General features: G+C 42.0%; 4 protein-coding genes, 1 long non-coding RNA gene and 1 pseudogene across 7 annotated transcripts; 3 read left to right on the forward strand and 3 right to left on the reverse strand.

The window, feature by feature from the left end:
• Positions 1 to 4: 4 nt before the first annotated feature.
• ddx24 (DEAD (Asp-Glu-Ala-Asp) box helicase 24) lies at positions 5 to 5,307 on the forward strand. Its single transcript, XM_018689974.2, is given in 10 exon segments — positions 5 to 435; positions 649 to 1,520; positions 1,608 to 1,752; positions 1,754 to 2,052; positions 2,152 to 2,305; positions 2,938 to 3,450; positions 4,104 to 4,179; positions 4,325 to 4,513; positions 4,604 to 4,733; positions 4,833 to 5,307. Coding segments are annotated over 10 exon segments (2,682 nt in total). The 5' UTR covers positions 5 to 409; the 3' UTR covers positions 5,111 to 5,307.
• Positions 5,111 to 8,566, reverse strand: LOC108892448 (ubiquitin thioesterase OTUB2). 3 transcript variants are annotated; one of them, XM_018689995.2, is made up of 7 exons: positions 8,454 to 8,566; positions 7,466 to 7,489; positions 7,308 to 7,388; positions 7,082 to 7,200; positions 6,866 to 6,950; positions 5,720 to 5,914; positions 5,111 to 5,583 (listed from the first exon to the last, which is right to left on the reverse strand). In XM_018689995.2, exons 1-7 carry the CDS (start codon positions 8,538 to 8,540, stop codon positions 5,377 to 5,379), a joined length of 798 nt encoding a protein of 265 aa, XP_018545511.1. In that variant the 5' UTR covers positions 8,541 to 8,566; the 3' UTR covers positions 5,111 to 5,376. The 3 variants fall into 3 exon arrangements, with proteins under 3 accessions (XP_018545511.1, XP_018545513.1, XP_018545512.1); XM_018689997.2 differs by having other exon boundaries at positions 7,466 to 7,608; positions 8,454 to 8,512; XM_018689996.2 differs by lacking the exon at positions 7,466 to 7,489.
• On the forward strand, positions 5,793 to 9,675 carry LOC127143609 (uncharacterized). Its single transcript, XR_007815174.1, has 3 exons — positions 5,793 to 5,937; positions 9,014 to 9,091; positions 9,584 to 9,675. It is a non-coding gene; the product is annotated as an uncharacterized LOC127143609 (long non-coding RNA).
• si:ch1073-416d2.4 (uncharacterized) lies at positions 8,875 to 11,905 on the reverse strand. The gene is made up of 9 exons (XM_018689987.2): positions 10,997 to 11,905; positions 10,850 to 10,895; positions 10,299 to 10,475; positions 10,005 to 10,162; positions 9,838 to 9,920; positions 9,545 to 9,717; positions 9,352 to 9,462; positions 9,154 to 9,270; positions 8,875 to 9,074 (listed from the first exon to the last, which is right to left on the reverse strand). Exons 1-9 carry the CDS (start codon positions 11,341 to 11,343, stop codon positions 8,889 to 8,891), a joined length of 1,398 nt encoding a protein of 465 aa, XP_018545503.1. The 5' UTR covers positions 11,344 to 11,905; the 3' UTR covers positions 8,875 to 8,888.
• Positions 11,906 to 12,686: 781 nt separating this feature from the next.
• On the forward strand, positions 12,687 to 18,805 carry LOC108892441 (ankyrin repeat and SOCS box protein 2-like; annotated as a pseudogene).
• Positions 18,753 to 20,641, reverse strand: LOC108892449 (protein FAM181A). The gene is made up of 2 exons (XM_018689999.2): positions 20,215 to 20,641; positions 18,753 to 20,086 (listed from the first exon to the last, which is right to left on the reverse strand). Exon 2 carries the CDS (start codon positions 20,026 to 20,028, stop codon positions 19,246 to 19,248), a length of 783 nt encoding a protein of 260 aa, XP_018545515.1. The 5' UTR covers positions 20,029 to 20,086; positions 20,215 to 20,641; the 3' UTR covers positions 18,753 to 19,245.
• Between the last annotated feature and the right edge of the window lie 1,335 nt (positions 20,642 to 21,976).

A 21,976-nucleotide genomic window follows, 5' to 3' on the forward strand; every position in this document is an offset into this window, starting at 1 on the left:
TAAATTACTTTTATATTGTTTATAGGTCATTTGATAATAATAATCATATTTCAATTTAATCATAACCAATGACTTATTATACCTAATAGATCAGATAAGCCATGAATATGAAAAACTTTTGGCCATTTTATTGGCCATTTACCAGTGATTTATTAACATAACTGCAGCCTTTATAGCTTATTAGAACGTGAGAAAAGAATTCATTAATTTATACTATTGAAGACTTAAAACCTATAAAGGAGGTCTTACGAGAGAATGGTTCCAGGGAGGGAGGTATAAACGTATAGTCAATTAAATTGCACTGTCTCAGTTGTTCTACAAATAAAGTTTTTTCAAACCACGTGACCAAGTCTGTCATGGCTGCGCCCTCGTGTCATGCGTGGTTGTCATCAGTTGTAATCATATTTTGATGTTTCGGGGAAGCACAGAGTCAGGGTAAGACGTGTGTTTACTTTGTTACTGCTTATAGTTGTTGTGTAATCGACTATAATTTACTTTTTGTGCGACTAACATTTTATAGTGTAGCCCTGACTGCACGCAGTCGCTCGGTAACTTTAGCAAACAGTGAGGAGAAGGGTACACATGCGCTTTTAGCATCTGTGTGTGAAGCAGTTCAACATATAACCCGGTTCATTTATGTATGTTTAGGAAAATGAAGACAAAGAAGATGAACCCGAAGAACAGTCGTCTGTCCTCTGGGCTACAGAAACAGAAACGAAGCATCCGCGTAAAAGGCAAATGGAAAGCTGTAGAGCTCGATCCCAGCCTCTTCTCCGAGGAGGGAATGGAGGGTCTTGTGTGTTTTGAAGAGCTGACAAATTATCGTCTGATAGACTCTGAAAAGGCTGCGGCCAAAGCAGCAAAGGAACTGAAAAGGGAGAAGGAAAAGAAGAGGAAGGCAAAGAAAAGAAAAGCCAGCGAGGAAAAGGAAGGTGGAGGGGATCCTGCTGTGGAGAGCAAAGAGGGAGAAGAAGCAGATGGACCAGCCAAGAAAAAAGCCAAAAAGAAGAAGAAAAATAAGAAAAAGTCTGCAAAGGAATCAGTCCAACAAGACAACATTTCTACAGAAGCTGCTGACAAAGAGGGAGGAGAAGATGAAGCAGCTACAGAAGACACTTTGAAAGACTCAGATATCGGCTCTGATCATAATGTCCAATCAGAAAAGACAAAGAAGAGCAACAAAAAGAAGAAAATGAAACTGAAACAGCAGATAGAAAAGGATACAGAGAAACTGCCAGATCAGCCTTCATCAGAACCTCAGGCTTTGGAAAAAGAAAAATCTTCTCAAGACAAAGCTACAAAGCCTCCAAAAAAGCAAGCAAAGAACTGGACAAATGCAGCACTCTCTGGCTCCAGTGAGAGAAATACTGATGTGAGTGCATGGAAGGACCTGTTTGTTCCCTTCGCTGTGCTAAAGGCGCTGAGCAGCCTCGGATTCAGTTCACCCACACCGATTCAAGCCCTGGCATTACCTCCAGCTATCAGGGACCGTATGGATATACTGGGGGCGGCTGAGACAGGTAAGATATAAAATGTCTGTCACACTGTATGTTCAAGCTTAACAGTCCATTCCAAATGTGACATTAACATGAAGACTGTCATTGCAGGAAGTGGTAAGACGCTGGCTTTCGGCATTCCCATGATACACACCATCCTGGAGTGGAAAAAAGGCTCAGATAAACCTGTCAGTGACAACTGTGAACTAACCACAGAGGTGGAGAGTTTGTATTTGCCAACTGTTAGGTCAGAAAATGGGGTCTGAATCCATAACAGAGGAGGACCAGGAGGACAATGTGGAGGCTGAAGACGAAGAGGGTCAGGATCGAGGTGACTCAGATGAAGATGCCAGTGAGGATGATGAGGGTGAGGATGAAAGGCTCGGATGCGTCCAAGTGATCGAAAACGCAGAGTTTGACTTTGGCCCAGCTGCTGAAGCTGAAGAAGAATCTGCTGGAGGTCAGAATCAGCCTCTGCTTGGACTGGTTCTCACCCCCACCAGGGAGCTGGCTGTTCAGGTCAAACATCACATTGATGCTGTCGCAAAATTCACAGGTAAGTCATTTTAACCTAGTGTCATACTAGAGTTCTTCGTCTATCATATCTTAACATTTATATGCAAGTCAAGATACTCAACATGTCACTGTGCTGCAGATATCAAAACAGCCATAGTGGTGGGTGGAATGGCACAACAGAAACAGAGGAGGATGCTGAAGCGCAGGCCACAGATCATTATTGCTACTCCAGGACGTCTGTGGGACTTAATCAAGGAAAGGCATCCACATCTGCTGAACCTCAGACAGCTCAGGTAAGCTGCAGGATGTAACTTATACTTTGTGTTATATGCTCTGTAATGATTGGTGCATGAATGGGCTTAAGAGGAACAGATACAAGATATCCATGCCACTGACTTTGTAACATCTCAGAAGTGGAATGAATAATGAATAAAGACAACAACATAAACTGTGTTTACAGTATTACTATTTGCAGGAGGGATACTTGTGCGGTCATTGTCAAACAAAAGGTCAGCAGCAGCAGCAGCAAAACGATTATGCAGTTTTTGACTGCCTTCCAGAATCCAGCCAGGTCTGAGTAGGAACCTGTTTCTGACTTGGCAGCTCTGAATGCAGCTCTGTGTTTATTTCTTTTACACCTAAATGCTGACCAGTGAGTTGGATCGCCTGTGCATCTGGCAGTTTGCCTTGACTGTGTTCATCTTCTTAAAGGATACTGTCCAGTCAGGGGAAAACCATAGACATGCATTAATACGGCAGATCTTTTATTCTAATGTCTTCGCGAAGGAAGAACACCTTTAGAGATGAACATAAGGGATGTCAAGAGTGTGATGAATATTCATATGATACAGATTCAGGAGAAAGGCCTGTTTTTTAAGTTTCATGTGTCTTCTTTTTAACCACTCTGGCTTGTGTTATTCTGCAGGTGCCTGGTCATTGATGAAGCAGATCGCATGGTAGAAAGAGGCCACTTTGCAGAGCTGGAGAGTCTGCTGGAGATGCTCAACACTGTGCACTTTAATCCCACGAGGCAAACATTTGTGTTTTCTGCCACGCTGACCATGGCTCACAGCCTGCCCACACGGCTCCTGCAGAAAAAGAAGAAGAACCTGGACCAGAGGAACAAGCTGGAAATTCTCATGGAGAAAGTGGGAATCAAGTCCAAACCCAAAATCATCGACCTCACCAGGAAAGAGGCGACAGTGGAGACGCTGACCGAGACACGGATCCACTGTCAGAAAGAGGAGAAGGACTTTTACCTTTATTACTTCTTGCTCCAATATCCCGGACGCACCATGGTGTTTGCCAACAGCATAGACTGTATCAAGAGACTCAACTCCCTGCTGGTTATCCTGGACTGCACCCCACTGCCTCTACACGCCAACATGCACCAGAAACAACGCCTCAAAAACCTGGAGAGGTTTGCTGAGAGGGAGAGGTGAGTGTTGTTCAGTCTCCAAGAACCAATGAACTTGTTTGCCTTGGGTTGACTTCTGATCCAGTAATTGTGTGCCTATGATGAAATATAAAAACCTGTTAACTGCAATCAGAGGCTTAGGTTTTTAATCTGGGCCTGGATTATGTTTCACATGAGTAGTTGCATCCTTGAGAGTTTTATCGTAATGCATATTTAGAGAATGTGTCCAGTAATTTACAAGTTTGCAACCATGGTAGTTTCGCCAATTAATCCCCCTAAACGCTAAAGGAAATTTAAAGTTTCAATTTTTTTTTTTTTTTTTCATGCAAAAAGCTTAATCTACAGATTTGGATAAAGCCTTGTTAATTTTGAGAGACTGGAGCTTTATTCAGAGGACAGACAAATTTTATTCACTCCTAAAGGTGGGGAGTGGAGAAATTATACTTTGATTTTCAGTCATGTCTGAACATGTGCTATGTGCTGCTGCTATCTTTGCAAGTTCTCCTTCAGGAAAAAAAATACACTTACCTAGTTAAACAAAAGTTGAAAAAAATATCATTGCAATCATTAATCACATTGAGGTGTAGCTCCATTTAGTAGCTTTCAGTCTATGTTTGTTCCAATTTTTGTAATATTCCGTGCTTTACTGAACTGACTCTGGATTTCATTCACAGTTGTGTTCTGCTGACTACTGATGTAGCTGCAAGAGGCCTGGATATCCCCAATGTCCAGCATGTTATTCACTACCAGGTAAGCTCTTTAATAGTTGTCCAGAGCATTTATTGTCTTTGACTGTGTGCTGCTGTAGTTGTTCTCCTGCCACTTGTGTACAGTGAGAGCCTTGCAATAACAGATACCTGATATAATTTTTATAATGTTCTTCTGCGTGTATAAGGTTCCTCGGACATCTGAGACTTACGTCCATCGGAGTGGCAGAACAGCAAGAGCAACTAAAGAGGGTCTCAGTTTGCTGCTAATAGGCCCAGACGACATGATGAACTTCAGAAAGATTTACAAGACTCTTGGAAAGGACGAGGAGCTTCCGATGTTCCCCATAGAGACCAAATGCATGGAAGCAATCAAGGTGAGATGCATTGACATTAGGTCCTGTCTTTATGTGATGTTAAAGGGATTACATTTGATTGTTTACTGTTGAGTGTGTGTCCATCCACAGGAACGAGTAAACCTGGCCAGGAAGATAGAGAAGATTGAGTTCCACAACAGCAGAGAGAAGCAGCATAACTCCTGGCTCAAGCAGGCAGCAGAGGCCCTGGAGGTGGACCTGGATGACGATCTTTTACTTGGTGAGACCATTTTAACCACACTGGTGACCTGCGATCTCTTTTAACAAGTCTACTGAAAAATGTTCAAATACAAACTGAAGATGCCACGTATGTCCACAGGCAGAACAAGGGATGAGGATACTGACAGAGAGCAGCAGAAGATGGTAAAGGGGATGAAGAAGCATTTGAAGCATTTGATCTCCCAGCCTGTGTTTAAGAATGTGATAAAGACCAAGTACCCCACTCAAATGGGAAAGCTCTCCCTGTCTCACATGCCTCGTGTGGGGATGGAAAGTGCTTTAACCAGGGTTTCAATAGAGAAGAAGAAACAGAAGTCAAAGAAAAGTGTCCCACCACAGAAGAAGAAACAGAAGCAGAAGAAGGAAAAAAAGCAATAGTGACATGTTAATGGAAATGTGTATTTAAAAATCCATCTCAGACAGGATTTATGTACTTGTTAATTGCATAAATGCTATTTTTAACATCAGTTCAGTTCATTCAAATACTTATTGCACAATGTGCAGTAATTGTATTCACAGATGTTGTTCAATTTCTGTACACTGCAAGATTTTATAAAAATCTGTTTTGTCTTAAAGCGCATTTGGGGTTTATTCAACCAAAGTCAATGTTCCTGAGTTGAGCAGAGCTGCGCTGCATCACCGGGTCAGTGCTGAGGTCGTGGGTAGAGAATGTTATAGTGTGATGTTTGGTAGAGGAGGTGCAGAGAGGGTTCAGCACCCTCTGGAATGATGTGGTGAGCCAACTGCTGTTCATCACCCTCCATAGAGACGATGTGTATGCAAATGTCCAGGGCCTCCGACAGAGCCAGGATGTCCACGTGATCACACTCCATTGCCATAACCTCCACTTCCTGAATGAAGAGAACAAAGACCTTATCAAACCTGGCAACTGTGTTTCCTGGAATTATTCTTTATCTTTTAAAAAAACTTGATAATAACAGGATGATCTTGTGTTTTTTCACTAGATGGCAGCAATACTTTACTAACCTGACGACAGTATGCGTGTAGATTGGGTGCCTCCACAAAGTTGCAGAAGAAGTCTGCACTGTTTTGCAGGTGTGCTGAGGTGAGCAGCCGGAGGTACTGCACCACACTGTCGGAGGTGGTCTCCTCATTGAAGAGCCTGAGCAGAGTGTCCTCCTGTTCCTCAGCCTGCTGGCACTGCTCCACCACATTCACAACCTTCAAGAAGGACCATCAATCAGGTACTTTCACAAATTGGTTACACAGAAGAAAAAATATTATGTTCCTGATTATTTTCATTCCCTGCACCTTTTTTCAATACTGAAAGTATTGAACTGATAAACTGAAGTCTAGTGCAGACTATGCTTCCCCAATAGTATTTAAATGTTAAGTTCTGATGAAGAACTGATAAAATTAACTGAACATTACAGCAGTCCAGGTTTTTGACTCGCAGACTTCTACAAGTAGTTATTACTGTCCTGTAAGCCGTTCCCATTTCAGTTTGCTTCCCTCAAGACATAATTCATCAACAGGCACATTCAGAGATTTCCCACTTTCTGGCTAGTTTCCATTAACCTGTGTTGCGTTATATTAGTATTTCTGTATACATTATTTCCATACAATATCTGCAGGGAAGTGTGAACTGACTGAAAATGTAATGAAATTGAAGTTTAAGTACAATCATGTTGGTAAAGTTTCCCTTTCCAGAAAATAGCTTGTGACTGAAACTGTCCTGTGCAGTTCTAAACCCAAGAGAAACATGTATCTAAATAATAACTAGATAAATTTTTGTACTTTAGACACTTGATCAATCCTGTGCTTTTCATTTTCATTCCATATTACATGTTGTGGGGGGGAAAGGTAATTGACTACCCTGAACTTAGGGTCCAAATTAGAATGATGAAGGTCATAGGCTAAAAAATGAAAAGCTTTGTTTTTGTTTTGTTTGTTTGTTTGTTTTTTATCAAACACTGGTTTTGTACCTCTCTTTGTCCTATTACCTGACATACAATCATTTCTAATATAAATGTAAATGAGTTTCTTCTTTCTGAGCAATATAATTATTTAATTCATAAACTTCAAAACTGCTCTTTTCGGTATATTATTCGAATTTATGCCTCCATAAGGCATTGTTAAATAAATGGTGTGATTGTAAAATGAATTATTTACTGTGTTCAGGTGGTGTTTGAAGGAACTCTCATCAAATCCCGCAGAGGCAAAAACTTTGCAGCTTTGAATTACTTTGTCCTTGAATCTGAAAGTAAAACCAGTGAAGACAGTCTTTATTCACCTTCATAATATGATAGCATTGATCAGCACCCTTACATTTTGGATGACTTTACTTATGGGTGAATGGTAGTGATGATAATGATGTCGATGACTGACCTCTGCAGAGCCCTGGTATTATATAGTATTGACTCCATGTGTGCAAAGCAGAAGGCTCTGTAGAAGCAGTTTCCATCCCCGCGTACTTTTCTCACGGAGGGAAACTGGCTGCTTAACTCCTAACAAAGGACAATAAGTCTGGTTATAATGGGGCGGACCTGTCTTGTTAAAAAGGGCGACTATGACCACCCTCAGTACATCACCCCACCCCTGCTACATAGCCTACTTTATCCTTGGCACCCAGCGTATCCTCTGGAAACAGAGAAGAGATGTCCTCTCTGCATGAAACAAGACTGCCAGCCTCCATCTGTCGACAAACAAACAGCTTTACTCTCCGTGAGACCAAAACAGCAATTTAAAAGGTCGACTGGCCGAGTGACGTACCTTCATATTTCGACAACATGGAAACTATTAAAAAAATAATACGTAATTAGAGTTTGGCAAATTTCCGTGCGTCCAAAGCTATGTGTCAAAACGTTGCAATTTCCATTTTCTGAAAACCGGATGTTTGCAGATACCACGTGCTTCTGTTAAAGCGACAGTACAGGATTTGTGAGTCATGTCTTAGCAGATGCCTTTCTGTGACCTAAAAATTAGCTTTAAAAGTAGAAACATGTACATAAAATTAACAGTACTTCACTGTAAAGTATATTCTGTCACAAGGAAATCATTTTACTTAAGTAGTGAAATATCATCAGGAAATTGCACTTAAAGTATCAAAATTATGCACAAGTCTGAATGGCCCCTTTAAACATTTTATATTATTATATGTACTATATAATTGGATTTTAATTACTGATGCACTAATGTGTGAACATAATTTTAATGATCTGGTTGAGGTGGGGCTAATCTTAACTATTTCATATACATAATATTTCCTGATCATGTTTGTAAAATCCGAATCGTAATAAGTGATTTTAGCAGTCACATTACTGTTGTGTATAAGTAGCATACATGCACGTGTGCATAGAGGTACACACCAACCACAATCTCCACTGGCATGTGGACCAACAACAAGGCAACCCATATTATTACATAATATGGAATGCAATTTACAAACAAAACAAACCCCTAAAAAGTATGTCTTAACATGTTTTGCTATTGTAACTACATTGCCCAGAGGTGTAACAGCATTGCAACATAATTGGTGATCACTGCCTGGACTACAAAGCTGTTAGAAAACCTGTATGTACAGCACTGTCTGCCAACATGGAGCAGACCAAAGGAAAGACAGATTGCCTCTGCTGCACTATATTTTCCCAGTATTTACTAAACAAAAGACAGAATATTACAAAGAATCATTCACTGTGAATTAGAAATCTTTACTCATTGTTGTTTGTATATTCTAAATCAGAGAAAATTGCATACATACCATTGCAAACTTGGTTTTGATAAGTGTTACCAGAGATGTTATAAGCCTAGAAAGACGCGGGTGTTTCTTCCTGTCTGACGGCATCATTTGATTGTGATCATTTCATTTTAAAATGCGACAATGATTACATTCCAAAGACACTTATGTACAAAGTTCTGATGCTCAAGTACACTTAATCACCTACTGGAAAATTTGTGCATAGTATTTGCATCAAGAGTTTTGAACACAAACTCAGAAAGTGAATTGTGTCAATCCACTCTGAGATACTGACAAAAAATCTTAACCTAGGGTTCATTTACTAACTTTTTCCAGAGCTTTTACTTGCATCTCACAGTCACGTTCTATATTTGAAAAGAAAATGAACTAATGAACTTCCGGACTAAACAAATGTAGTTTTCTGTAAGCAGTATCGCCATAAATTGTAAAAGTTCTTCATCAACCCATTGTCTGACTCTTTCTACTGACTTTACTTGAACTTTTGATTTGTGTTTTACTGCCAAAGCTTTTCATTGATCCCCTCTCTCTCCTGTCTGTCAAAGCTGTCCTGCTTGTCATTGCAGATGCAGACTCCATCAGTCTCCTCGCTCTCTTCTCCGTGTCCGCCTTGTCCAAGATGTACTCCTGAAATCAAGAGTTAGGTAAACTAAGCAATGTAAATTATACTAGCACAGATAACCAAACTCATCCCTGAGGATATTACCTTCACCATGTCCATCATCGTCAAGACATTCATGTTTTCCAGAGGTCCATATGCTGGTAGATAACACTGCTCTGCAAGGTTGTTGATGGCCATAAGCAAGCTCCCCACTTCCTCAACCTGGGAACCATATTTGACAATATTTCTCCTATCTGTAGCTTATCTAAGAGTTATTTCCAGCTCATAATCCAGAGGGCATACCTTCTCTCTGGAAAGGCCTTGCTCCATTAGCAGGTTAACTTCTTCCTGCTTGTTCTTCTCTTTGAGGGTTTCTAACTCACTCTGGAGTTCAGACAGTTCTTTGTTGGCCATCTGCAACAGCCAGAAAAACATCATTCGAGCACTGTCAATTGAAGAAATGTTGCACCAAATATCCTAATGTGTTAAGTCTGACCAGTTTCTTTATGTTGTGTTCCTGCTTCATGGTCTGCAGTCGGCGTTGGCCCTCCTCCACCTCCTCCTCCAGGCGCCCCAAACGCTGCAGCAGCTCCTGGTTGGTGATGGACAGGGTCTCGTGACGCTGAATGATGGGCATAACCAAAGAATCTGACCCATTATCGAGGTAAGCTGAAAAAGATTGTGCAGTTTGGTCCTTGTTTTGCCAGCATGGAATTAGGTCATCAGGATAAACCAAACAAGCTCATGTAAAAGTTCAACCAAGGCAACAAAAGTCAGTTTTGAACTTACTGCTGGGGAGATATTCTAGTGTTTTCATCAAGTAGTCCTCGTAGATTTTGTATTTTGCCATTCTTTCTTTTAAAATTTGCTGTCTGTAAATTGAGATACGATAAAGCTGAGGTTAAAAAAATGACTGAGCAATATCACCACATCAAGGCTTGCTTTAAAATTCTCACCTATCTCGAAGTTGTTTCAGCTGTTCTGTCAGGTCTTCTATCTCTCTCTGCTTCAAGATGTTCTGCTCCCGAGCATCTTCGTACTTCTTCAGTGCTCTGCGTCGCTTCACTTCATTTTCAGCTACAAACTTCTCAAATTTCATCGCCCTCGCTTTAATCTGCGTGAAAATACAAGGGTATTAGTACTGGAACAGTGTTATTCTCATGTCGGGCAACATCAGTGACTGATATCTGCTTCATTATTACACTTGAACTCAAGTAGATCTAGAAGCACACACTCAGGTTTCAACTCACCTGCTGTTGTTTTATCTCCAGTTCAGACTTTTTCTGCGCCAGAGCCTCCGCGCAGCTCTTAAACTCTTGTCGTTTGAGCGCGAGTAGCTTGTCCACCTCGCTCAACTCAGCCTGTTTCTTCAGAACCAGGGTCCTTTGCAAAGTGTTCACTCCTGCCTCAAGGACTCGGCTAGCAGTCTACAAATAAAACATAACATTAACACTGAAAGTCTGCTAAAATATGCACACAAACGTTATTTATGTAGAACTTTCTAAAACAGGAGATAGAAAAGGGGAAAAGAGGGAGAAGAGAGAGAGATGACAATACATGAACAAAGAATAAAGTGTACAAATAAAAAGTACACAATTAAGAGCCAGAAAAAATGCACAGGTTTAAGGTGTTTTTTTTCTTACTAAAATAATGAAAACTCTGTATAACTTGTATAAAATATTTTAAAAATCATCACAGTGGCCATAATATAATTTTCTATATTATGCATAAATGCACAGGTTAACAACAAATATTTTAGCCTTATTTTATCAGACGTTTACCAGTCATTATTCAGTCTTACCTCTGTTACAACAGGTATGAGATTGACATCTTTCTCCTCTCTGTGTCTGAGGAGACAACTGACTGTCAGTCACAATACCATTCACTCAGAATGTTTATAAATAGGTTTTAAATGGAGAAGTGTTTGGCATGTTGTCCACAGGCCTACCTGGTGTCCTCCGCCTGTGTCACAAAAATGTTTCTTATTCTGTTTTCCACCTTGAGTTTCAGACGGGGATCTCTGCGATCTAAGAAAGGGAGAGAAGAAGTCGCCATGTTTTTTTGTAAATGCACTGTCCAGGAATCCTGATGAGTAACAAGTCCTGCAGTTATTCCACGTTCAGGCGACCAGGAGGACGATCGAAGGTCTTTCCCCGGATGTTTTTTTCCTGGATTTGTGTTGCTGTTGCCTGGTAACCGACGGCGCGACAACGGGGAATGCGCCGGGATCGTTTCTCCGTTGTCATGGTAACTGCCGCGGTGACGGATCCGTGCTGGTGATTGAATGAGAGGCATAGAAATGAGATCGTTAAGGCTGAGAGGAGGAGAACGTGAAGAGCGGTCACTCCGTCCTAATTAACGTGAACCAAGTTCTCTCTGAGTCCAGAGTTAAGGATCGCTGAGTCTGGAGGGGTTTAGAATGTGGCTTTGTCAACTCTGTTAGGAGCTCACGTGAGAATTTCTGCTACTCTGCAAATTGTACCAGCGAGACATGTCCCATTATTAATTTCTCCATGTGGAAATTAAGTGAAAAATAAAAACATGCAGGTAAACACATCCTCTTGTCAAGTCAAAGAGATCTACATGCAGAGCATCTCAACCTGTGTGCAACCACAATGTGAGGCTGCAAAACATGTGTCCACACCAGATGTTTAAATTCAGATTCAGTTGGGCTGAGATGAGACCAACTGACCATAACACTGCAAATAACTTTAAAGATATATGAGCCAGCTTTAAATAATTATTTTTGCCTGATAAGGTTTTCACCTACCTCGGTAAAAATGAATGAAATTAATGAATTAATATGCACACATTGCTCATCTCAGAAGTTCAACTACTGAACCTTTACCTCAATAAAAAGCTCATTCTCAGTGTGCGTGCACTGGAAGTTTCAAGCTTGCACATCACACTTGTGTAAGTTGCATATTGAACCATGATTGGTTTCCCAACCTGCTGTGACGTCACAAATCATAAGCACAGAGGAACTTTCCTCCTTCAGCAGACTGATGTGAAAACAGACATCAATCTGCACAGCAACAGTCAAAAATCCAAGTCACAACAAGCAAAACACATTTTTGAGTAGAGGGGAGCTTTAAAAATATTAGACTTAATAGACTTTTTTTCATAGCAGACAGTTTGACATTTCTTAGCAGGAAAACCACAGGATTAATTAACAATATTAAAAAAAGGGCTGCACTTCATTTAGCTTTTCTGTTTATGCTGACTCCCTGCCAAGGCTTAGTGATCCATTTCCATGGAACAGAGTTAACAGTATTAATTATATCTGTGCTAAGACAGGTCAAAATTTCTGCTGTGAAAAAGGCTTACTCCAAAATCCTGGTGTGATGCATGACAAGTGCTTGCTGTCCTTTTTGTGTAGCATTACCTGTGGTCAAAGTATGAGTCATCTTTCACAACATGGTTAAATAAGCAAGTTTGACTTGACTAAAATGTGGAGAAACCGCCTCAGAGCTAGTCTTGTCTAGTTCCTCCACTTGTAAATAGATACACAGAAAGACCTGTTTGTGCAACTTATTCTATCCAGTCTACACGCAGGAAGTTTTTTTCACAAACACTTCTGAAGAAGTGATTGTGAAACAAAAATTAGCTGTCATTGTTCTGTTGCTTTTAAAGAACATGTTATCACTTCATCACATCACAATGTGAGCTGAAACAACAGAGGAATATTAGACACTGCTCCTCTTCTTATGAAGGTGGATCAACGCATTTGTAAAGCAACTTTAAAGGAACACTGTCATATGGTGAGTTGAAGTTTTGGCACTTCTGTGCATTTGTTTGTGTTCATTTCATCTTTGGTTAAAAATAGAATGAAAAAATTATTCTCTCAGTCTTAATCACAGTCAGAGTTGAGAAAATAAACTAACTTCAGCTTTATTTGTTATTCTAATGCAATCTTTCTGCTCCATAACTCACTGTAACACTACACACGACCTCACATCAGTGTTGCCTCTGGAGCAGCAGAAACAAGTTGAACCAAACACAGTTGAACATGCCCTTAAAAGGCATCTATCCTCATAGCCTGAGCTGCTGCTCTCTGATGTCTGCTGGTGCTGGTTTTAGCTCTTTCAAACTGCCTTGGTGTCTAATTCATAGGAGTATGACCATACAGCGTGTGTGTATTTCACTGTGTATGTTGATATATTATCTTTTGTTTTAGGGCTTTGCAAACCACTTTTTACAGTTGCTGCCACTAATGTTCTGATGTTTGGCTTTCTAATCCTTTGATTACTGGATCAGCAGCCTCATCCCTGGTCTGTGGAGAAGACAGAAGCGTACTGTTGGATGTTGGGGTCCTCAGACTGCGCAAGATGCTTGCAGTCAGCAGATCTGGGTCTCTTTACCAGAGACTAAATAATGATATCAAGGACAGGCTGGCTCTCTACTCCCTGAGTCTCCACACTGCGGCCAACACAACAGTGAACTTGCTCAGGTGAGGAAAAATTATATATTATATATTTCAACAGTATTTTAAAAAGCTGTACTGTATTACATTACATTGTGTATGGTGCACGTGCCAGTGAGACTTTCTTTTGCGAATTAGATTAAAATATTTTGCTTATTAATACTATGACTAAATGATGTTCCATTATTAATGTTTATTTTATTTCAGCTAATTTGATGCAAAGAGAACTGTAACAAAAAAAAACAAACATCCATCTATCCATATCACTTATCCCTAAGGATTGCATGGGGGCTGGAGCCAATTCCAGCTGACATTGGGCGAGAGATGGGTTACACCCTGGACAGATGGCCAGTCTAATCCAGGGCTGACATGTAAAGACTAAAAGAAAAACACCATGGGCCATATACATGCTGCCTGAAAGTGTGGGTTTACAACAGCTGTTACTTTCTTTACCTGTAGGTGGCGCCATTGAAGTGTATATAGCTGCAAGTCTAAACTGCTGCTGTTGCAGATGTAGATGCCACAGGTTGGCATGTGGGCTGTCAATCACAAAACCCCACCCTCTTGTGGAGAAGCCACAGCCCACTAAATGTGAATTAGTGATTTAGTTACAACTCGGCATCTAGAAATGTTAGATAAATGAAGCTTGTGAGCTTTGCCCAGAGGTCATGAACATGAATAATTGTCTCACTATGCCCATGTGACTTTGCAGGCACTAACCAGTATCTGGTGGTTTGCCTTTAAGAGACAGGAATCTTTTTATCTTTTTATAGGATAGTTTTACCAGACAAAGTATGGAGCCAAACCAAATGTTTATGGTAGAGCAAAAACACAGTAACTGCCCCAGAACTGATTTATTTTGAATCGTGTTAGGATGCCTACAAAAGCAAACCATTTCCTTAAAAATGGAAACACTTTAAGATTGAAGATTTGGTGCTAATTTCCTGGGACATAAAGTGATTTCATCCTCTCTAATGTGAAAACGCAAACCAGAGTTACAGTCATGACTGAAGCTGCCACTGAGGACACCAAGGTTAGTGTCCTCAGAAAGAAATGTCTTAGACTTTAGTAAATCATTTGGTAGGAAACAGCAGTGAGTTTCAGTTTCAAATCTCAATCTCCTCCTCCTAACATGGACCTTGTTGTCCGTTATACTACATCACCTAACTTCCTCCTTGCTCCTGTGCTTCTGTTATAATTACAACAGCTGCTGGAGGTCATCTGACAATAAAACAGTCTCCACATTGCATGGGGTTGATTGAGGCTGATTGTCATTCATTTGGTTATCTTTAATAATAAATAAGATAAATAAGATAATTGCTTGGGAGATTAAATGTTTGAAAATGTTTATACATATATGTATGTGTGTGTGTGTGTGTGTGTGTGTGTGTGTATATATATATATAATATATATCAAGCAATGAATAAGGTGGATGGGGGGTGGATGGCCAGTCAAAAAATCTGTAAGTAGGGTGGCAGTGGGGGAACCTAGCTGGGGCTCATTACCTCAGTATTTCTAAAATCCTGGCTACGGCCCTGGTTACAGTCTATTTGATTATAGGAACTTCCAGCTACTTCCTCCCAGCAAAAATGACTTTTAACAGTAAGAGTAAACACGCAGTCCCTGTGAACACATACAGCACAGGACGACAATGATGCATTTAAAATTGAGAAAGTGAGCAGTGACTCATGAATTGTAGGGTCTCTATCCTCTATCTTTTATCTCCTGTCGCAGCCATTGTATTTCCTTGTTTTGTGTTTTTCTACAGAATTACGCTTATTCTTCCAAATTCTCTCTCAGGCTAATTGCTTTAAATTGCCTGGTTGTTTAATTTGGAAACCAGCCAGTGAGATACACACAAAAGGGAGACATCTCGGATTAGTATTATCTTCAGCGCTGTTTGCCTTATCTCCGCATGTCCGAGTCTCTTGACATATATGGATAAAGCCGTCACCCTGCCGCCTGACAATACAGTCCCAAAATAATCTGAGAGGACACAGCTGAGCCCCGCTCAGCGCCGCTCCGCCGCCGCCGCGCCGTGTAGGAAATCTACCATCAGTAATGACTAAATTCTGCTACTCTGAATATTTATCTCAGTTCCGTAATGCTGGAGGTAAATGTAACAATGTTCTGTCGCGACTGCGAGGAGATAGAGGGAGACGAGACAGTCAGAGCGACGAAACGTCAGAGCCGGAGTGAGTCTGTCATTGTTGGGGGTTGTTTGACTCAGAGGCTGCATGTGCTCATGTATGTGTGAGGGGGTCTTTGTGCGGAGCTGAGGTCTCCTGTGTAAAACAGAACAAAGTGTGAGCGAGTCGGTTTTATTCTTGAGTAGTTAAATAACGTAACATCAGTGAGGATTGCTTATTAAGGTTAGATAAAGTCAAAGAAAGTAAAATGATCACCTCAGTTAAAAAATGTCATGGTCCATGGTTGCATTAAAGCTCCATTCCTCAAACACAGTTGGTGTCTGTCTAGAATTACGCTGACAGCATTTAAATGTAAGTCAATTAAAGTGTTGTTTTTTTATCTCTCCTTTTCAAGGGATGTTGACCCAGTGGTCTTTGCCATCAGGAGAGGGGATGTGGAGGCTGTTAATGATCTGGCAGCATCCGCTCCTCACAGCCTGCTCAAGGAGAACAAAGATGGGTGGATACCTTTGCATGATGCCGCCTACTGTGGACAGGCTGAGTGCTTGAGGACCCTACTGAGGGGTATGACACTGAGAGCATCATTGATGGTCCCAAACAGTGCATTTATTCACAGATTTCTGCTTTGTAGGAAGAGAAAACAGATATATTCAAAGAGTTTTGCGGCTCTTTTTGCACATTTTCCAAATGCTAAATAAGTCCCCCCAGCTAGTTTCTGTGTAATTGACATATATTGTCTGCTCTAGTTCATCCAGGGTCAGTAGACAAGCGTACCTTGCAGGAGCAGACAGCCTTGCTGCTTGCTGTGTCTTGTGAACATTTGTCATGTGTGCGGTGCCTTCTGGAGGCTGGCGCTGACCCCGACATCAGCAGCAAGAACAAAGAAACCCCTTTGTACAAAGGTACAGCTGTGAGACCAATTGTACACAACAGTGCTATTTAGAAAAAGAATTATATATCAGGCAGGTATTGGGTAGAAGTGACTGTGTGTCTTGTCTGTCTCTGTAGCATGTGAATTGGAGAATGTGGACATGGTCAGTCTCATTCTCTCCTATGGGGCCACTGTGAACCAGCGGTGTGGTCAGGGCTGGACAGCCCTCCACGAAGCCGTATCTAGGAACAACACACAGCTCTGTGAGATCCTAATAAGAGCCGGGGCTGCGATCAATCCACCTAATACCTACAGCATCACACCGCTCACTGTAGCAGCTCAGCAAGGACAGATGAGGGCACTGTGTTACCTGATTGAAAAAGGTACCTTTCTGTACAAAATCACTACTATTTTTCACATTTCTGATCTCTGTTTAAAGGTTATAAAGGAAGAATGCTTTTTCTGTAGGGGCAGATGTGAACATGCAGACATGTGATGGTGTGACAGCCCTGCATGAGGCCAGTAAAAATGGGCACAAGGAAATAGTAGCAGTGCTGTTGACTAAAAACGCAGATGCCAATAAACCCACTAACTCAGGACTGCTGCCTCTGCATATTGCTGCTCAGTATGGACACCATGAGTAAGCTGAGTTACTATAACTTGTTAAATATCATTAGAAGAGAAAACATTAGTCAAGATGTAACATTTGTGTTAAGATGCAAGTGTACTATAGAGTGATTATTGTAAATGTTGTTAAGAGCCATAGGAACTTCTTTTTAGTTGTTGCCTTTAAATATTTTTTATTAATATCCTCACTTTTGTGTTCAGGATTGTGTCCCTGCTTGTGTCTGTGACAAGTCGAGCCAGGCTCCGGCACAGTTGCATCAGCCCCCTCCACCTGGCAGCAGAGCACAACAGACACACTGTGGCAGCTGTGCTACTGAGGACAGGTGCGGACGTAAACGCCACACTGGCCCACAGTCACTCCATCCAGTACGCCGATCGACGCGCGACAGCCCTCTACTTTGCTGTCGCCAACGGCAGCACCAAAACAGCAGAGGTGCTGCTGAACGCTGGTGCCAGCGTGAGCCTGGACCCGGTCAGCCCTCTGCTAATGGCTGTACGTCAGGGCTGTGTCAGCACCGATGTCTTTGCTGCTGGAGAGAGGGGCTGACGTCAATGCCAGAATCCCATCGTATGCCACCACGTTCCCTGCTGTTATTGCACTCTGCATGAACAATCTGCCCCTACTCAAATGTCTTTTGGACAATGGCTGCGATGTCCTCTCCTGCTTTACCTGTACATATGGCTAGTGCCCCTCACCCAGCTCTAGGAGGACCCCATATCAGAACTGTTGGCAGCAGTGGATATGCTTCACAGAATGACAATATGCTTCCTTTAAACTGCTGTGAGCCAACAGAAAGACCAACACAGGTGTGAAAAATAAGCAAAGACAGAGTCATGGATTTTACAGTAACTAAAATTTGTTATTTATAAGTAATTAGTAAAAATTAAGCTTTTTTTTCCTGAATTTCTTCTTCAGTTCTGCGAGTGGCTCTCAACACCAGTTATGTGTAAATGGGTAGGACCAATCATAGACTTGCTGCTGGAGCATGTAGGTCATCGTTCAGCTGTGCAGCAAGCTCACTGAACTACTGGACAGCCGAGAGGAATGGATCACCATTAAGAGGAAGTCATGTGAGTATCAGACAAAATCTTATCATTTACTTCCTTCCCTATATATCTTCTTATGGAAATAAGCCTCTGCATGCTCTGTCTTTCACTTCCTCATATGTGCATATGACACATACATGGCCCCCTAAATATGCAATTTAGAGTCCTCTTTATCTTTTTTTTTTTTTTTTTTTGTCTACAGTGTCACCTCGTCCACTGGTGCACCTCTGCAGGTTAAGGATTCGGACCACAAATGGGGAGACACAGACTGAAATCTCTCACGAGCCTGCCTCTGCCAGACAGAGTGATCCGATACCTGAGCCTGGCTGACTGACTTTAAGATGAACTTCAAGCAATATATACGTCAGAGATGTGACTAAGTTTATCTCCCAGTGGTTCTTTTTTTAGTTGTATCTGATAGGCTATCTTGCATCTGTACGTGGTCCTCTCAGAGCTACTCTCTATAAAATATCTATTTATAGCACACATAATGTGACAAGAAGGTTCTTTAATCTGTCCTTTAGAATGTTTTTTTCACAGAGACCTTCAGTGAAAGGTAAAAAAAATTACGTAATACCCAAAGGATTTCTTGAGGGAAGTTGAATGATTTATTTAAAAATAAAAGTCATTGTTTCAAATATGCCTATCAAATATTACTTTGACGAACAAAAAGCAATCTATGCCCCACATTCTATTCTCATAGTTGAAAGAGGAAACTAAAACAGGATGCTTTCATTCATTTGCATGGCTTCTTGTACTTTTTTTTTTTTTTTTTTAAAATCTGTCAGTATCTGTAGAAACCTAAAAGTAGAAACCTTTTTAACTTACTGTCAATGTTCAGATACTTGGTGGCATCAGACACATGAAAGTGAAGCTGATGAAGTTATTCTGCAAGTGCAATTTAGTCCTTTAGATTTAAACAATAAAAATAGATGAAGCATTCCAATAAGTGCTTGAGGAAGTGTCTCGTGTTCAAAATGCTGAAAGACACAAAGGCTGTGTACAACACATTATGAAATTAATTAGTCCTATTTACAGTTTTGTGTATGTGTGTGTGATGGGTTCATTAGTAGAGTAATTAAATGAATCCAAACACACTGAAGATAGGTGACTGGACGGTGGGTTTGGTGGGTATGGGTTTCACTACAACATGTGTGTGGATTTTCTGTCCATAGGGATGCTCAGGTCTCTCTGTCTCAGTCCCTGCTGCCTTGCTCCACAGTCCCAGAGGCGGATGGGGGACAACAATGTGACTGTGGAGGACCTGGTGTCCGTGGTACTGGAAGGGGCAGCAGCCGCACACGCTCACGCAGTGATGAGAGGTCAGGTCCAATTTAAGCGCCTCTTTGTCCGCAGAGCTGCGCCGACCTGACGCAGACAGCGTCGCCTTTGCATCATCACCATAACTCCTTTTCCTCTTTTCGTTCTCGCCGCCCTCGGACGTGCCCGCGGGGGGGCTCCTTTTCAATCCGAAATGTGCGTGCTCCCTCCTAGTTTGGGTCAACTTGGGTTCCTCCCAAAACGAGGCTGGCAGCTGGCGTTTCCTCATAGGAACCTGCTCCACCGCGCTCCCCACGTTCCCCACGTCTTGCGCATCCGAGTTGGCCTTCTCTGCGACCTTCACACTTTGGTGAACAGCCCCCACCGGCCTGCCGCATCCATATTCCGCGGGCCTGTGCGTGTGGCATCTTGGCACCCTGGAGTACTTCTGAGAGAACCGCTTCAGTTGTTTCTGCAGATATTTCCTGTGATCCACGGAGCGTCTGCACGGAGCCGACTTATCCAAGGCCGCCTTGATGTCGCTGGATGCCAGATTCACAAAATTCAGCAGCGTTTTGACCTCACTGTCTGCGTTTGCCATTTTTGCCAATACTTTATGAAATCAGTCCATGTTAGAGCTTGTAGCCCACCATCAAGATCTAAAGGGAAATCAGAGGAAAAACAGTTTAGGCTTTGCGTAATTGCGCGCGGTAGGAATTCTGCAATTAAGCCTAAATTGATTCATCTTAATTTATATTTTCCCAGAGAGTAATAACCCTTTACTCACCGCTGCTGAGTGAATCCAGACTCGAAGCTCCAGTCCAAGCACAGACTTCTCTCCAGGCTGCAGTAGGAGCACTTCAACAAGTTGAATGAATATAAACTCCTTGTAGTTATGGTGCTTTCCTTGAACCAATCAGCGACCCCAGGCCCCTCACAATGCACCCCAATCAGCCTCCAAGCGCCCTGGTATCGAATTCTTCACCATTGCAAATTGTTGTCATGGAGATGTGTTAAAAAGCCGCTGAGTGGATGCGATATTTCTCCTGCACGGTGATTTCTGCGAGGTGGCCAAACATCTCCCAAAATCCGGAGTGAGCATGAATAAAGATGAGAAGGAATTCTGCTGAAATATGCATGCGCCCTAACTTTATTCTGGAGCTGTTAAAGTTTTGAACATAGATACCCCCTCATACCCTCCCCAAGAGTGATGTCAGCTGTAGGATTTGGTGAGGGGGGATCTAAAGAGTGCATAACCATGGAAAGGGGCTTGAACGCTCAAGAATCTTGTCTTTCTGTTTGCCCCCTCAATCGAGCGACACAAAGGCTGAATTACTCATTCAAACCTCGCGGGACAAAGGGAAAGGAGCTGGATAGCACTCCTGCATTTGTAGTCAAACATTTAGAGACTTAAATCGAGTCGTCATGAAGGAGAAAGAGTCGGACAAAGCCCATAGAATTGCCATCAGCAAACATTTTCCTGTGTCATATTATGGGGTCTCCATGGCTCCCTCTGGCCCGCGGACAATAGCACAAGTTTGCACACTCGAATACTGTCACCCTGCCAACGGCAACAAGGGCCCAAAACAGGACAATCCTCAAGAGAAAGCATGGGCTCCGCGGGGAAGGTTGCAATAGAGGAGGAAGAGGGGAGTTGTGAAATGCTAATTGAGCTTCATCCCCTTATTGAAGTGGAAAAAGAGTACCTATCGTTCCATTGAGCCGCAGCAGCAGCGGAATGAGATGTGAGGAAACTGTTTGTCTGGTAAGTAACACCTCATGCTTGTGCACTGTGCTGCCCTAGAAGCAGAACATACACCATGAATCACTCTTGCACGAGGACACAGGATCTTCTATAAAAAAAAAAATCTGCAGTCTATATCGAGGCTACAGGCCATTTATTTAGAGTGAAGTGCAGGCTGCTCCATGATTGATTGCCTCATTCACTCAGTTTGGGGTTGTCTGAGGAGAGCCCTGTAGGTCTATGTGCTCTGGCTGGTCTATCTTTTAAGGCGGTGCATCCCTCTTGTTTTGGAGAGGCAATGGGACCTCATTGTCCTCCTCTCTTCTTCTGTCCTTCACCTCTCTGTTCAGCTGAAAAGGCCAATTAACAATGGGCCCCCCACCCACTCCCCTGGCCCGTCACCCCACTCCTGTGCTTTTGAAGTGAGATAGAATGAGAAAGGGAGAAAGAGGAGACCATATAATAGCATCCATGAAGCCCACAGTGCGTCAGTGTTGCCTGTGCCAGCACAGGTGTATGGGATGTTTGTCTGTAATTCAGATATGAGCTGATTTACTGAAAAACATTCCACCGACTGACAGTTTTCACTCATTTCTATATTTACGTATCCACTTTAATCCAGTTTAACAGGGCCATGGGAGACTGCCCACACACAACATCAATACACATGGCGCAGACAGACATGCAGGCAGACATACCGACAAGTTAATCTCACTTTAACTGCTGCACCAAAGATAATGCACCTAACTTGCATATATTCAATGCACAAGCAAACTGCACTGCAAAAGGTGTTTGGAGTGTCTAG

Source organism: Lates calcarifer, linkage group LG19 (assembly GCF_001640805.2).
Source record: "Lates calcarifer isolate ASB-BC8 linkage group LG19, TLL_Latcal_v3, whole genome shotgun sequence".
In the NCBI taxonomy this organism is placed as follows: Eukaryota; Metazoa; Chordata; class Actinopteri; family Centropomidae; genus Lates; species Lates calcarifer.

Bases quoted from the DNA above. Each gene is read 5' to 3' on its own strand.
- LOC108892448 (XM_018689995.2), bottom strand. From the start codon at position 8,540: ATGATGCCGTCAGACAGGAAGAAACACCCGCGTCTTTCTAGGCTTATA. The intron at 7,490-8,453 runs GTATGTATGCAA...TTTTTTTAATAG, and splicing joins TCAAAACCAAGTTTGCAATG to TTTCCATGTTGTCGAAATAT. The intron at 7,201-7,307 runs GTAGGCTATGTA...GTCCTTTGTTAG, and splicing joins CGCTGGGTGCCAAGGATAAA to GAGTTAAGCAGCCAGTTTCC.
- LOC108892449 (XM_018689999.2), bottom strand. From the start codon at position 20,028: ATGGCAAACGCAGACAGTGAGGTCAAAACGCTGCTGAATTTTGTGAAT.
- si:ch1073-416d2.4 (XM_018689987.2), bottom strand. From the start codon at position 11,343: ATGCCTCTCATTCAATCACCAGCACGGATCCGTCACCGCGGCAGTTAC. The intron at 10,163-10,298 runs GTGAGTTGAAAC...ATTTTCACGCAG, and splicing joins TGGAGATAAAACAACAGCAG to ATTAAAGCGAGGGCGATGAA. The intron at 9,463-9,544 runs GTCAGACTTAAC...TGGCTGTTGCAG, and splicing joins AACACAACATAAAGAAACTG to ATGGCCAACAAAGAACTGTC.